Raw genomic sequence first — 17,669 nt, forward strand, 5'->3', positions numbered from 1 at the left:
GTATGGTATTCAAGATGATGCCTGGTCACAAATGAGCAGGCAGAAACAATGCTTAAAGCAAGTAGTATGGCTATAGGTATAATAAATTAAACTGCAAAGCACTGAGCAGAGTATATAGATTACAAATGGGTTGTAAATTTGCAAAAATCTGAAAAAGTAAAATAAAAAGTGTTACAGAAAGATGTAAACACATCACAGGCAAACAAATAGAAGACCAACTTTTTTGTTGAACAACTGAATAGAATATAGTGAGCAAACACATGCTTTAGACCACAATAAAGATTTCAGCAAATGTAGTAACAATTATGTGACAAATACAAATGCTAGCCAGAAACAAAGATTAAAGCCACGTCTGTTGTATTTAAGCTGGATACAAGGGCTGGATGTAATTTGGTGCCTGAATTTGTATGCAAGGAACTAAATCTAAATGAGAAAGATTAAAGTCAGCATGCATGCTTTTGGCTTATTCAGGACATATATCAAAAACCTTTGGATCAACTCTAGCTGATTTGTACAAATTGAAGTAATTCAACTACTGTTCAAGACAGTGTTCTTGCAAGCTGAGATAGAAGAACCAAAGACTGTGTGTTGTTATGTCCGTGAAGCACTAATTATGACTAGAAGAATTCTTGCTGTATAACTACAGAATGATTTAATAACTGATGCCAGATGCAACAGAAGCAAAGAAAGAGGTCAGAACAGCACATCTGATAAGAGTCAGAACATGGACCCTTACAAAGTACAAATGCAAAGACACAACATATAAACCTTCAATGAGTATTTTGGCTTATCATATATAAAACAGAGACAGTCAATGTTTCCTTTGCACAGAATAATGGCTTTATGGCAAAAATGCAGGTTATTAATAATAGGGTTGCATGTCAAGTATTTGCAATAAACAAGGTATTGTGAGACTAACATATCACTGCAATGTATTGCATATAACGCTCTGAAGTACTGAACAGGTGTTACACAGCACTGATGACATTTTACAGACATTTTCTTATTTGCTTGAAGGATTTGGTTTTGAGTATGAATATCATATTAACAGTTCACATGTAGAAATAACAATAATTTGTACTTCAAGAAGAGTTTCATTTAATTTTTAGTTACAACTGAGTAAAAACTAAAGAGCATGGAAGCTGTAGGCATAACAGTTAGGTAAATGGAATTGACTGAATGGTTATGTATTGCACAGTAACAGTCATGAAGCAGGACAAATTAAGGATACATACAGACTCCAAATATCTATTTAAATGTATCAAAAGGAAATATTACTTGCTTCACAGAAGCAAAGCAACAGAGGTAATAACACCCTTTTCTATATTTAATGCTAAGGTTTCTGGAACATTTAGGTTATGCTAGCTCCAAATTGTGTACATTTAATATATCTCTTGACCGATACTGTGAGGTTAACATTTTGAATCCCTCCAGTTCCAAAAGAGCCTCAGAGAGCTGGAGCAAACGGTTGAAGGGCCGCTAAGAACACACTTGATCCTAGCAATTTTGTCTGAGGGGCTACAAAGTAGAAACACAACTCAAGTCTGGTGGAACTGCTAAAAAAGCTAAAGGCAAGAAGGCCTGAAGTTATGTAAAAATGCAAAATTTGTGCAACTTATCCTAGGTACATAAAATTTTAAAGTTCATACATGATGCCAAACATCACTGTCTGTCCATACAAAAGTAAACTGGCTGCTACTTTTTGCCAGAACCATGTACCTTGCTTAGCATTCTTATCTATAAAATGTTTAAAGATAAATATTGTGCACCACTCGCAGACATCTTATAGAGTTGCAACACTACTTACTCTCTTCACACTACCGGTCTAAATTAAACCAGCTCCAGTTCACATTAACAGCCTGTAAAAGATACTTCAAACTCCAGCAAGTTGGAATATTCTACTAACAGACATCACAGCCTTAGACAACCTCCTGATCCTCTTAAAAAAAAGCTAAAATGTCTAACTCAAGAATATAAATGTGTTTTAGAGATGAAGGTTAGCAAGCTCTCAACCAAAAGCTCACTGCAGCCCTCTTTAAACAAGTGTTGTCTCCCACAAGTATTCACGTCTCAATACTGATAAATAGATCCATTAATGAAGCCCGTGTCCCTGATCTATGGAAATCTTTCTATACAATTCCACTGCATAAGGGTGGAAACTCCACTGACCCTTCTAATACCAGGTCCATAGCCATCCTATCCTGTTGCCTATCTCCAAAATTCCTGAGAAGTGCACACACAACCAATTAATCAAATACCTGCTTGACAATAACCTGGTTACTTCTACCTAACACGGCTTCAGGCCCCACCATAGCACATCAACTGCAAGTCTTCCATTCACTCAATCAGTTGCTGAGGCCCGTGACAACAAGCTAATCTCCTGCCTTTTCCTTGAACGCTCTAAGGCCTTTGAAACTGTCAATCAGTCCATATTTTTATCTAAACTCTCAGACCATAATCTTTCTAGCTCCTCCATACAGTGGTTTTCCAGCTACCTCTCCAATAGGCAATGATCTGTTCACTGGCAAACTGTTTTCTCCCCCTTCCTTCCAGTCAACACTGGGGTTCCTCAAGTATCAATTTAGGGCCCCTCCTGTTCAATATTTTTACCAACAAACTACATTCTGCTTGTAAATCCTCTACATTCCTGTAATATACTGATGATTCAACACATCACCACTGTCCATAGTATTCCTAATCTGTTAGCACTCATGCAAGACACCTTCTCATCCGTTGAATCATGGCTCTCAGAAAATCAACTTGTTCTAAATCCAAAAGAAATAAAGCTCCCTACCGTTCTTTCCTAGAACACTGGTTCAACAAAAATCCTGCTTTACTATAACCTCCCTCAATAATACTACCATTAAAGCAGAACATAGTACCAAACTACTTGTACCATCATAGACCAACTAAAGTATGACTTACATAGCCAAAAAAATGAGATCTGATGAAGCGTACCAGGTGAGTACGCGAAAGCGCTCACCTGTTTGTCTTTTTCTAATAAACTATATTTTTTGTTTTCTTCGTGGTAGTCCGACTACGTCTTTTTGGATATCTTTTTCGATATATCCAAAAATGTATAAAAAAAAAAAAACAGAAACTTGGACTACTCTATAGAAATCGAAAATTCCTTACTTCCCCCTCCAGACTTTATTCGTCTCTCTCTCTCCTCCTACCTTGTCTACTGTAAGCTGCCTCCTCCTTACTAATATTCAATCTACTCTTCTATCCAAACTTGAGCAAACGTACAATAAAGTAGCTAGATTTGCCACAAATCTTCCTCAGAATTCAATTCTCATTACTGCCTCGTCCTTAAGACAATTCAATGGCCTGAATTCTCACATAAGCTGCTGCTTCCTCAACTACATATCACTCACTCCCATTCTCTATAATCCCTCCTCCTGCTCCTCCCTCTTCAAATTAGTAGCTTACTACACCCCTATGGCATCTTTGCACAAGTGATAAGCACCTTCTTGATATTTACAAACCAAAAAAGGACATTTGAAAGTGCCTGTACAAATACTCAGTAGCTCACAACTGGAACACACTCCCACCCAATATAAGAATCATCTCCCAAAAGCACCAATATAAAAAAAGAATTAATATATCTGCTAAAAAATGGTTCTGCCCCTGCCAAGCCCCCACTTAACTATATCCTTCCTCACCTAATACACTGCTAAAATTATTTCCTCTTCTTCTCATTCTCTTAATAAAATATGTTTTCATTTCAGCTCTCTCTTCTTCAAATTAAAGGTATTTTCCTTTTTCTTCTTTTCTCTAATGTTTCTTCTTAGCTTAACTAAATTTATCTTATTTCACACTGCATACATTAAATGGCTATTTAACTTTATCATTGTTTCATGTCTACTGAATTTATATCTTAATTCTGTATGTTTAGGAGTGTATATTTTGCGTCATTGTCTAGTGAACCACATCTGTATATAACTGTACATTAAAAACCACTGTGTATTTGTCAATTATCTTTTGCTTAACTGTATTTGTTGTTGGAGCTTTTCTCCTCAGGTCTCCACTGAAAATGGGCCCCTGGCTCAGATGGACGAACCCGGTTAACAAATGTCAAATAAATAAAAATAAATAAATATTCTACATTTTATCTCTACTGCTAGTAATGATGCGCTTGAGCAACTGATATGGGATTGCTTGGTTTTAGTTTATACCTTATGTACATGCTTTGTACTACATGTTTTCTCTTGCTGCATGAGAAGTTTTGTAAATTGCTCTCAAATGAAAGAATGTGCCCGACAACTTTGTATTTTTTTTAATTTTATTTTATTTAATTATTTATTTAACAATTGTTTACCAGGAAAGTTCGAGTGGACACAGGCCTTTTTCAGTGAAGGGAGAAAAGCTCCATGAGTAACAGTAAATTTTCATGCACAAATTACAAAATCAACAAAGTATAAAATAAACAAAATGTAGTACACATTTTAACATACAAATTTGTTACATCTTGACTACAAAACCTAGGCTCTGAACATAGCTAGTACTATTTTTGGTATGACTTATGTCAAGATAGAAGGTTAAGACAGGTTGGTAGGAACAAAAGATTAAACACCGGGGGAAAAGTTGGATATGTTTTTGGTATACTGTTATGCATCAGAGCACTCATGAGGGGTTAGTATAGGAACATAGCCACTTATTTTTAGATAAGCTTTAAGTGGTTAGTGGATGAGATTGAGAGAATGGATTTAGGGAGTGAGTTCCATCCCTTCCTCGTTTCCTAGGGACTCTTAGGGAATTTTTTGTTGAAAACTGTGTGAAATTAAGGATGGTATTCACAGTCCTACACTTTTCAGATGCATAAACAGAATCTGTGATTTACACCGCTATGCCCATACTTAAATCAGCAAAGTGTGAACAAGCAGCACTGGTTTTAGAACTTCTCAGTCATGTGACAGTACTCATTTGCACATCTGAATCCACATAAAATGACATGAATTTATTTGTGCAAGGAAAAGTCCATATGTACATAAATTCTGAGACAACCTTGACAATGATAGTGCATCTCTTTCTGGCAACTTGATAGTCACACATGGACACTTACTTTATTGATGTTAAGGCATATGAAAGCAAGACCTCACAAATAATACCAAGGATCATGATGTGAACTGTGCAAGTGGCAAAAAAAAAAGGAAAAATGGGGATGTGAGCAGCTGTGCAGCCTAGTGTGGTAAACCACAGTTTGTGTTGCTACAAGTGTTTAGACATGCCTGACTATAGAACTTCAACACTTTTTACCAAACGGTCACTAATATAGAAGAGGAATCTAACTGAGAAACTGTCATAGAAGATCCCCAATGAAAGACTGCCAGTTCTTCTTTAAAACCCATCTTCAAAGTTCCTTCATTAGCCCAGATCTTACACACATTTATTACAATTTACTATCAAAATGACAAGTGTAAGTTTGGTGAGCAATTTGTGCAAATGAATGGAATTCGTTCCATCATTCATGATTTTGATAGTAATTCATTGTTTACACCTTCCTCACAGAACACATATCCTAGCTATTTAGTCTACTCTGTCACTGTTGGGATGCATGCTTAAATGGATTTTAACATGCATATTTGCATTACAGCTAAATTATAAAATGAAGTAATATGCATGCATGCACACATACATACATATATAAACAGTAGACCTACAGCTTTATTCACATACCTCTACTTGATGTGAAAACTGGAATACACCAACAGTCAAACTTCTACCTAACAGAATACGTGTAGCTTTACACATTCACCTCTACTTGAGAGAAAGTCTGCTGCTTTTACATCCTCACTTCTATTTTCTGGCTTTCATGTAGCTTTACACCTTCAATTCTACCCAACAGCACACCTGCAGTTATCTATTTCAAGTCTGTCAGAGAGCACACTTAATAGTTTTATGGCCTCACTTCTACCTAACAGCATACCTTCAGTTCTAACATCATACTGCTTGCAGAGACCACACACGACTGCTTTACACCCTCACTTTTATCTGAAAGCATACCTACAGTTTTATACCTCAATTCTATTTGACAGCACCCTTGCTGCTTTATACCTCAATGTTTGTTTACCTGCAGCAGATGATAAAACAGACGTAGCTTATACTTTCATTTTCATCTGCGGTAAAAGTTAAAATACCATGCAGTGACTGATTCTACCTACAGCCACTTGCTCTAAATAACCAGTAATACAGTAGAACAGGACAGTTAAGTGTAGACTAAAGTTATTGTCACATAACATAGTCCAATACTGCACTATACACGAATAATAAACATGTATAAAACATGTCTTAAAACATGTCCACAGTTTGATAATACAAAGCCTACACAGTATACCAGCTACATGTTAAACTTCCTGCTTAAAGTATGCCCATAAGCTTATTTGGTGATCATCTTATACTGTGCTAGTCAAATATGGCCACAGCACAACAACCTAACAGCTATCAATTGCAAAAAATGCACTCAGCATATCTAAGTATATCCAGAGTTTCTCACCATCTCTGACAGATGTTGCAAACCAAAAGGAAGCCTATATCTTTGTACTACACAGCATACTGAATTGCATGCTTATATGGTGGCCTCATTTCTACATCCTAGTAGCAAACTATGGTATTATAACTGACATGCATATCTTCATCTAAAAACTGCTGCATTCAGATTGTTTACTTAGAATGACGCATGTCTGTGTAGCACAGTTGGTAACACAACATCTTCTGAACCAAAACGCTCTAGTCTCAAGAGTTCATATTTGAAAATAATGTTTTCTGAGTACAGAAAAGAGGGGTATTGCACTGTGGGGTGTGTAATCCTTCGGAAGAAAAATTAAGCAGAGATTCCATCTACCAAATGTCTGGGTGTCCAGGTGGAGGTTAAATGACTCAGAACATTGTTCACAAAAAAAGAAACAGAGGTTCTCCTGTGTCTTGGTTAACAATTTTTGGCTAACAAACCCTTCTCATAAAACCAGTGCAATTTCTAAAATGTGTATGAGTGAGGTGTATGCATATTGGATGTCACCACCCAGTCACTTCACTACTAGGACTGAATGTGCAAAAAAAAAAAAAAAAAGAGATAAACAGTCTGTTAATGTAATGTTTTACTTAAGATTATACAATACTACATTGACCCCACTACTTACTGTACAATTTCCCTTGAACTAGCATGATCTGTATAGGATCACAGTCTCACCCCTTATCTGTAACTAAAACCCTGGCTTGGAAGATACCACAGGCTAAATTCCCACTTAGGGGATACTGGCGGCATTAGTCATTCACACCACACTAATGTCATAACTATGTATACACTCTACTGGTAAGAAGCCGGTGGGCACTACTCCTTGTGCCCCCATGACTTCATCTATCTTGTTTACAAAAAAGAACTGACAGGTTTATGATCAGAAGCTACATAATTTCATGCATTTTACAATTAGCAGCATTTCTGCTGCAGGCTCATTGTGCATTCAGTACCTGATCTGTAAGAGGCATGGCACAATTTATATCCAGCCGATCATCGCCTTCCAGTTTAAGGAGAGAGTTCCCAAGCAGTTTCTGTAATAAGACCAAAGAGTAATCCATTCACAAATGAAAGTCAGTCATTTAGTAAAATTCAGTAATATAAAAGTTATAATACACCAGCAAGAAAATCAAATGCCAGAAAAGTTCCATATTCAGCAATAGTTACATTCTAAGACAGGGAAAAACAAGTCTAATAAAGTATCAGTTCTTACTGACATAAGCTGAAAACAATGAATCTCTCATCACGTGACTGTGTAAATCTGTTATTCTGCTTATATCCTGTGCAAAATATATTAAGCCTATTTTTTTTTTTTTTCTGCTCTGTGGTGTCACTGATTCATTCACAGGTCAGTACTAGGCTATATACCCTTGTGGGCCATTTTAAGCCTAGTCAATTATCTTATTTGAAAATCAATTATTCAGCCTACCCCCCCTCCTAATTGCATTTATCTCAATACTTCACTACATTCTGCTTCTTGGATCATATGTATACCATCAACTTGTTCTCCACCCCTTCCACGTTCTACCTGCTGGCACAGTCTTAGTCCTGCAACTTTCTGAGACTTCACCATTCCACATTCTCCTAAACTCCATTCTCATTTGCTTTGTCTGCCCAAATTTAACCTCCCTCTCCTGCCTTTCTAACAAAACTTCCAATGAGTCATGTCCTATCTTTAATAAGTCTTCCTTCTGCTTTGTCATTCGTTTCCACTCAGCAAAATAATCCACATCCACCATCCTTAACACCATAGGAAAAAAGGATGCTAAAAGTACAGTTGTGTAAAATCTTAGCATAACTGTAGATGTCTTTCTCCTCACAATAGGGATCCCCTGCCAAGGGCGGCCCAACGCCCAGCCAGTATACCAAAGTTTTTAGGTTGCTAAGAGTATGCAGTATGTCATACGTATGCTCCTCACGTACAGCGTAGGGCATAAAGGTGACATGTAGATGTACCATCCTCAGAACTGACAGCCCCAGTAGGAACACCAGTCCAAGGATGAGAGAGGTAATGGGCACATCCAGAAGGGAAACTAACCGGGGAAGGAGTGAATACTGCAACAGTGAAGAGAAGGACATCTACCATTATGGTAAGATTTTACACACTTGTACTATGTACTTCCATTTCACTGTTGCAGTATTGCTTACAATAGGGAAGAGTGCAAAACCTCAGGAAGAAGAGAAGGAGGAGGAAGGACTAGCAGATCTCTCTAGTAACCCAAGAAGGATGACCCTAGCAAAATCAGCTCTGGATATCACATTCAGCTTATAGTGCTTGGTAAAAGTATGCACAGAAGTCCAGGTAGCTGCCTCAAGAATAGAAGTAGCATATAAGCCCTTGAAAAAAGCAACAGAAGATGCCACAGTCCTAGTACAACAAGCCTTAACAGAAAAAGGAAGGCTCTTGTCATGAAAAGAATAACAAAAAGAAATGGCTTTAGATATCCAAGAAGCAGTTTGCTTAGAAACAGCCAACCATAAAGATCTAGAATGAAAGGAAACAAAAAGCTGATCAGATTTGCGAAAAGCTTTGGTCATATCCAAATAAAATCTGAGGTATCTATGCACATCCAAAGTGTGCAAAACCTTCTCACTAGCAGAAGGCAGAGAAGAGAAAAATGAATAAATGAACAGATTGATTAAGAGACAACTTATTCACCACTTTGGGCATAAAAGAAGAATTAGTCCGAAGGGACGCCCAGTCCTTATGGAAAACTAAAAACGGAGAAACAGTCATAAGGGCTTTGAAAATCAAACACCTGTCTGGCAGAAGTAAAGGCCAAGAAAAGAACAGTCTTTCAAGGACATTGCTGCAAGGAAGCTGAAGCCACAATCTCAAAAGGAGCCTGGGTCAGTTTCTCCAAAACAAAATTAAGGTCCTAGGAAGGAGGGACAGGCTTCCTGGGGGGTGTAATATGAACACCTTTAAGAAACTGTTTAGCCTCAAATCTAGAGAGTAAAGGGAGTGATAAAGGCAACCAAGCAGAAATAGCTGACAAATGGGCCTTAACAGAAAAATATGCCAAGCCAGCATTGAGCAATTTACAGAGGAACATCCACAGAAAGTGGATCCAGGTTACGAGAAAGACATCAAACAGAAAACCTCTTCCATTTGGATAAGTAGGATTTCCTAGTAGTGTATTTCCTGGTCTCCTGCAGGAGCTTAAGCACGTCCTCAGAAAAAAGATGCCTATGTGGAACCTGTAGAACCAAAATCTTATTACCTGCAGTGTCAGTTAAACAGTGGACAGGTAGGGATGGATAAAAGATCCCTTGTCTTGTGTGAGTAGGTCCACCCTGCAAGGTAGCTTGTGATGATTGCCCTTGGGTAAATGCAGAAGTGGGAACCAATGCTGTCTTGGCTAAAAGGGGGTCACCAGCAAGATGTTGGGAGCATCTTGCTTTATCTTGAACAGGACTTTTGGAATGAGAGGAAGGTGAGGGGGCAGGCATAAAGAAACGTTCCATTCCAGGAAAAAAAAAAAAGGCATCCACCTTCCAGACCACAGGACGTGGGACTCTGGCACAAAAAAAACAGGAAGTTGTCTGTTCAAAGGGGAGGAAAATAGATCTACTTGAGGAGTATCCTACTGGTGGACAATGTCCAGAAACACATCCCTGTGAAGCATTCACTCGTAGGATTGTTTTCAAGACCTGCTCAGAGTCTCCAACAATGTTCTGACCTGAGGGAATGTAAACTGCCTGAAGCATCACCTGATACTGGATAGCTAGCACCCACACAAAGTGCTAACCTGCAACAGAGATAAGATCTTGTTCTCCTTGTTTTTTGACATACCACATTACTGTGACATTGTCTCTAAGTATCTTGAAGGGTCATGGAATGAAAACAGGATGAAATGCTTGAAGAACCAACACCAGAGCTCTCATCTCTGACACTGATGTGGTCTTTCTTTGTTGAAGCAACCAGAGGCCCTGCACTTTTAGAGAGCCGAAGGAAGCCCCCCCCCCCCATCCCACATCTGAAGGATCTGTGAACAGCCGGAGAGTGTAGAGTAGGTTGAAAAGGAAGTCCTAGATTGAGTGACAACTGCCAAATCCACCAATGAATTTCCAGCTTGAGGAACGAAAGAAGAGGGACTATGAAGTCTAGAGGATAAGAGTGCAGAAGCCAAACTGACTTTAGAAACCACTGAAACTTTCTCATGTGGGGTTTGGCTAGAGGTAGCATAGGGATGGTGGAGGTCATGAACCCTAGAGCTTTTAGAAATTCCCTGTCTGTAACTGAGGCCAGAAGAAGAAAGGACTGAAAGTAGGCAATGAGAGTTAAGGCCTTAGGAGAAGTTAGGGATGCCAGCACTGAAACAGTCTGAATCCTGCATCACAGAAACATGTGATCCTGTGAAGGAGTCAGGAAGGACTTTTGGAAAATTAGCGAACCCCAGGCTTTGCAGAAGAGAAATGGCAAACTGAAGATGCTGCAGTAGAATCTCTGGACAGGATGCCTAAAAAGGTAGGTTGTCTAGGTAGGGAAAGACCTGTAACCCCCTTAGCCTGCAAAAAGCAATCACAGGAGCGAGGCATTTGGTGAATACCCTTGGGGAAGTAGAGAGGCCAAATGGCAAAGCAGAGAACTGAAAATGTAAGGAAGCAACAGAGAAATGTAAAATCTTCCTGAAAAGGGGATGAATACAGATATGAAGATAAGCATCCTTGCGGTCCAGAGAAAATAGAAAAGTCTCAGGAAGGAGCAGAGGAAAGGTGTGAAGGGACAACATCTGAAAAGAAGGGACCTTCAGAAAGGTGTTTAGGTGAGAGAGATCCACACTGAATCCCCAAGTGTTCTCTTTCCTGGGGACCAAGAACATGCTGGAATAAAACCCCTTCCCCCTTTGAGAAACTGGAACGTCCAGAATAGTTCCCTGAGTCAAGAGACCCTGAAGCATGTCTGGAAAAATGGCTAATTGTTCCTGAGGGGGTTGAGGAATGTCCATGAAAGGGGAAAAGAGTTCCAGACCATTTATTGCCCAAGGTGAATGATGGAAAAAAAACGGGAATCTTGAGTAATCTTTAACAAAACAGAAAAGGACAGGGAAAGACAAAGAGAAAAAGGATTGTAGCTGAGAAGAATAGGATAGTCAGACAGCAGTTGGTTTGTCAGGAAAAGGAGATTTCTGAGCTAAATTAGTCTGGGTAGCCTTAGCAAGAGGAGCCCTTCTACCACCCTTCTTACTTTTAGGGGTAGCGTGAAACTGTCTGTAAACAAAGACTGGCTTATTAGGATAATTCTTTTGGACTTTAGGTACAGGAGAATCAAAGATATGATATGTTTCAGATCTTGTAAAGCCTTACCCTTTGTCTGTAGGGACTTAAACAATTCTGCAGCACCAAACAAATGCTTGTTATCCAGAGGAGTATCCATCAACTTAGCCTTAATATCAGGCAAAGGTGGAAGCCAAAGCCAGGAATATCTCCTCAGCACACAGCCAAAAGCAACAGGCTTAGAAGAAGCATCTGCTGCAACATAATTGCATTTAATAGAGTGGTGAGACACCTGAAAAGTTGTCCCTAACAAGAAGAGAGCAGAAGTCTTCTCCTCAGAGTCAGAAAGGTCAGAAATAACTTGACAGGCCTGAGATAGAACAGCCAAAACATATCTTGTCATATGGATCTGATAATTGTATGTACCTTCTTACACAGTCTTTCCACAATTCTACTGTCTTTATCAGAAGAAAGCAACTTTGTAGAAGGCAGTAACTTTGAAGGTTTGCCAGATACCACAGAACCATCAGCAGATGGGCACCTCTAAAGGAACCTGCAATCATCAGGCACTTTATAAAACCTATAAGTTTGTTTTGGGAGCAGGGGGCTAGGAATCAGGAGCCAGAGATGCAGTACACAGGGCAGCCAGAACAGGAGGAACAGCAGAAGATCTAGCAGATCCATTTGCATAAGCTTGTAATACCTCTTCTGAACCTCAGACACCTGAGCACATTCCCATTTCAAAATTTCCATCATTCTAGAAATTGTGTCCCCAAAGGAAGTCTCAAAGGGAGAGTCAGGATTAGTGGACTCTTCTTCTTCAGAACCATAGTCTAAGACAGAAAGAATCTGGGAAGTATAGGCAAGGGATTCTTCATCCGAATCTTCCTCCTCCGAGGAATCTTGTCCCCTAGGCCTCTTAAGAGGAGTAGAAGAACAAGGGGGAGCTGCAACAGAAACTCCTTGAAGAGGCTTCAAAGCCATAAGGGCATTAAACAATCCCTGAGTAAAATTCTGCCATTCACTCTGAGGGTCCTTAAGAGCAGAGAAACATGTTTAGTTTTTTGTTTCTTCTTTAAAGGGATGTTAGCCTTGTAAAACTTAGAAGGCTGAGACCCCATGCCACACTGTATAATGGTAGTTGGTACCTTTTCCCTAACCAAAATCTGAGGACACTCTCCTGGGCCCTTCAGTAATAATCAGCCATGGTTCCCCCTGAACATATAAAGTGGATATCTGCAACACCTCTAGGGACATGCATAAAGCTGGATCCATGCCAGCCTTTGAAGCGGTCATGGCTGAGGACTCCAACAAAAAAGCCAGGGGATCTTGCTAGCTTTCACTAGCTTCAAGAGAGATGTCTGGCAGAATCGGCACAGTCGAAAAATCAGACCGAGCTTTCCTGGCCTTCCTCTTCACAGAGGGCTGACCCTCGGAGTGAGAAGTTCCTTCCATGATGTCTTTGTCCAAAAGCTTAAGACAAAGATTTTCTAAATAAATGGCCAAAGAGGAAAAGTGACTATGCAGAGTCTTTGGGACAAAAGCAAGACAAATATAACAGGATGTATGGTCGTGGGAAGCACCTAGACAAAATAAATACTGCTTGTGATGATCTTCATGGGGAATCTGTTTCCTGCACTGGCATTTACGCTTTTTAGATGACATAAATCCCACAAGCAATAAAAACAAAGAAAAAAAAATAAACACAAAACCCCAGTGGGGCACTCATCTGAAAATGGCTTGGTGAACCAGCAAATGAAGCAAGCGTTCAGACAGACAATTGAAGATGGTGTTTGGACTGGCAGCAAAGAAGTTTTGAGGCTGATACACTGTACCCAGGGAGCATGTGTCCGCCTTATGGCGTACCCTTAGCAACCTAAGGGCTTTGTTATACTGGCCAGATGTTGGGCCGCCCTTGGCAGGGGATCCCTATTGTAAGAAATACAGCAACACTGAAATGGAGGGACATCAAATGTTCCTTTAGATCTGGGTCACCCAATCCTCACTATGCTATCACATCTGTCATTTTATCCCATCCCACTCTTTGTCTTTTACTCTTTACTTAACTGCTTCATCTTTTTTAATAGATTGTTTACTGGTAAATACTAAAAAGGCCTTGCCCGGATACACAAACTGAGGCATAACTGATATTTGAAGTTTTTGTATTCTCTGATCCACTTCAAACTCCACCATTTACATTTCTACAGCTGCTTCTTCACCTTCTGCAGTATTCCCTCATATTTTTCCTACTGTTGCCCTGAATTTTATTCCTAAAAATGTTCTCTCTTTTCCTATCCCCACCAGTTTGCCCCATCTCCCCCTCTTTACCTCCCACTACTAACACCTGTGCTTTATCCTGGTTAATCTTCTATCCAGCTATCTATCCAAACTTCCCTATAATCTCCCACAGCCTACCCAGATCCTCCTTGGGATGCATTAGTGTCAACAAAATATCATCGGCATACAACAAGATTTTCCTTTCCTCCTCCCTCGCATGTATATCCTCTCTTACATCAGATGATCTAATCGCCTCAGTTAATGGTTTGGTATAGATGGCAAACAATAGTGAGGGCAATGGGCATTCCTTGTACCCCCCCCTTACATCAAACTCACCCGACATTCTGGTCCTAATCTTCACTCTCCCTTTTGCCCACCTTCCTTCTAATAATTCCATCAAATATTGCCAATCCACTCTATGAAAAACCTTTTTGGTATCGATATACACTAAAACGTACACTTTACCTTGTTCTTGTGCATCTTCCAATAACAAGAGTGTCAGAATCAAATTATTTATCACCCTTTTCCCTCATGCAAATGCTGTTTGATCCCCATGGATGATATATGCCATTAGCTGTTCGACTCTTCTTGCATGCACCATCATAAAACACTTGTAATCATGATTCAAAAATGAGATGGGTCTAAAGGATGCTACAAAGCATCCATCCTTTCCATCGTTCAACAGCACAAATATCACCGCTTCCTTACATGATGGGGGGGGGGGGGGGTTCCTCTCCATATAATACCTTATTAAACAATAACACACATCGCTTGATAACTTTCTCTTTCTGCAGTTCCCAAAACTTTATTGGCAAATGATCACTTCTAGGAGATTTACCCCTTGCCATTTTCCTCCATGCCAATTCCACTTCCTCCCTAATAACAGGACCTCACAAACATTCAGCATTCAGAACACCCCGTATCCTCGTCAATTTCCACTCCCCCCTCCACATTTCCCTCCTAGAGTCCCCTCTGCCCCCAACCTCTTCCCCTTCCAAATCTAATCTATCCCCCTATTTTCACTCTCTGCCTTCCTTACATTCATCCCAGAATTCATCTCTCCCCCTTTCCACTTCTTGCGGCCTCAGTCAGACAGCCAATATTTAAGTCATTTTAGGGCTCTTTTTAAAATAAACCTTGTGACGCCCCTCCACTGGCCCAGTAATCAAGGAGCCTCAATCCTCACCACTGGCAACAGCTAGGGGATGTACACACTGGGAGGATGACAAATACACACACAGTAAAGTACAATTTCCCTTAAGAGCACAGAGAGACCACAGTCAGTCTGAGGCTGGTTTCTCCCTCTTTCTCCAGATCCCCAATAAGACTCCCCACTGGCACAGCTATATAGTTGATTCCTTACCCAGGGTTCCAAGCCAAGTCCTCCAACACTCTCTCGGTCCAATCAGTGCTTCGTGTCCTTGCCCAAGTAGCTCACTCACACACACACACACACTCACACACACACACACACACACACACACACACTCACACACACACACACTTTGAAATTTGATTTATATACAAACACACACACATGGGAAAGGCTGGCACATGTTTACTAGCTATGCCCCCTTCTGTCCAGACTATAAGGTAGTTATCACTGCCACCAGAACCCCTTATCAGCTACGTTTAAGGCCCTTAACAAAGGGTGTCCAATCCTGCAGTGCAATGTTACAATTATCCAAATGGTAGTCTGACCAAGACTTGCAAAGCTATTTAGGATTGGCCTGTACAGTGTCACCAAATACATATGCAAGTACTCAAAGCTTAAATATGTCTCACAAATATTAGCCACAAAGATAGGTTCAAATATATTTCAAAATAAATAATAACAGAAAAAGACAATACTCAGTAAATCATCACAGTAATTTCAGAGTTCAAAATCACATGAAATATTTTTAAAACAACATTGCAGGACAGTCTCAAATAAATACAGAAAACATCTAAACTAATGTTTACTATATTCCTACTGTCTATATCTAAAAGATATACTATGCCCTAAATCTTACTTACAGCAAGGCAAGTGCAGATGATGATGATGAGTGGATGTTCTTGCTAGGTTCAAGACAAAATACAAAATGCACAGTCTCTCTCTAAGACATTTCTTAAATTAATATCAAATATTAAGAAAACAGCAGCAGCGACACGGCAGGGTGAAGCAACCAAAAAACAAGAAATGTGTAAAAATCACCCAAAAGCACCAACGAACTGATGAGAACCAAACAGTAGTCTTAACACATACTTAAACAAAACCTTGGTGGGATAGAATCATCACTATTCTTGTTTTTCTTCTCACTAAAACCCTTTGTAAGAATTGGTGGAAAGTCTGAGTTCCTCCTAGAAATAACTTTTTCTGCCACACAGTTCAATAATTCAACAGGGTAACCCCTCTCTAGAAACAACACCTTAATAAATTCCACTTCGAACAGAAATGACTCATCATCTACTGTCATACAAGATGCCCGGATAAATTGTCCTTTAGGAATATTTGCTTTCATAAAAGTAGGGTGACCACTTTTATAATGAACATAACTGTTGCAGAATGTACTCTTCCTGTGTATAGTACTGGATACATATTTATGATTAACATCAAGTTTGATACTCACATCTAAAAAAACACTTCCAGACCTACACTACCAATAGTGAAATTCAAAAAATGAGTGCCCTTACTCAAGTCGGACACAAACTTTGTTGGACAAAAACCATCATCATCTCTTATAATAAAAAACAAGTCATCGACAAATCTTTTATAAAAGTTTATTTTATCAAAAAATCCAACTCTTAGAAGAACCTCCAGTTCCCACCATCCCAACACCAAGTTTGCAAAAGTGGGTCCCACTGTGGCACCCATTGAGACCCCTTTCAGCTGTTGATAGAAATTGTTGTTGAACATAAAAAAACTATTGCCCAACAACAATTCCAAAAGAAAAGTATAAGTGATGATTTTATCACTAACCAGGCTTGAATATTTACCCAAAAAACACCTAATGTAGTCCACCCCTTTCTCGTGTGGAATACATATAAATAGGGAGACGGCATCTACCGTGATCAACAAGTTTCAATAAACTCTATACCATTTGAAAAAAATGTTTGTAGTTGATCAAGAAAGTCCCATGAATCGGCTATATATGACGGTAATTTTTGAACATAAGACTTTAAAACATTGATCAACTGCAAACATTTTTTTCAAATGGTATAGAGTTTATTGAAAATTGTAAGTTGATCACGGTAAATGCTGTCTCCCTATTTACGTGTATTCCACACGAGAAAGGGGTGGACTACATTAGGTGGTTTTTGGGTAAATATTCAAGCCTGGGTAATGATAAAATCATCACTTATACTTTTCCTTTGGAATTGTTGTTGGATAATATTTTTTTTATGTTCTACAACAATTTCTATCAACAGCTGAAAGGGGTCTCAATGGGTGCCACAGTGGGACCCACTTAGGCAAACTTGGTGTTGGGATGGTGGGAACTAGAGGTTCTTCCAAGAGTTGTATTTTTTGATAAAATAATCTTTTATAAAAGATTTGTTGATGACATGTTTTTTATTATAAGGGATGATGATGGTTTTTGTCCAACAAAGTTTGTGTCCGACTTGAGTAAGGGCACTCATTTTTTGAATTTCACTATTGATGGTGTAGGTCTGGAAGTGT

At 39.3% G+C, this 17,669-nt stretch overlaps 1 protein-coding gene across 1 annotated transcript in view; it reads right to left on the reverse strand.

Moving 5' to 3' along the window:
* The window catches only part of CIT (citron rho-interacting serine/threonine kinase), a 3,433,971-nt gene that overhangs the window by 898,374 nt on the left and 2,517,928 nt on the right, over window positions 1-17,669 (reverse strand). The window contains exon 37 of the mRNA XM_044069760.1: window positions 7,468-7,548. Coding sequence (XP_043925695.1) covers window positions 7,468-7,548 — 81 coding nt within the window. The remainder of the gene's footprint in view (window positions 1-7,467; window positions 7,549-17,669) is intronic.

Source organism: Protopterus annectens, chromosome 4.part0 (genome assembly GCF_019279795.1).
Source record: "Protopterus annectens isolate FY-2018-M chromosome 4.part0, PAN1.0, whole genome shotgun sequence".
Taxonomy (NCBI): domain Eukaryota; kingdom Metazoa; phylum Chordata; order Ceratodontiformes; family Protopteridae; genus Protopterus; species Protopterus annectens.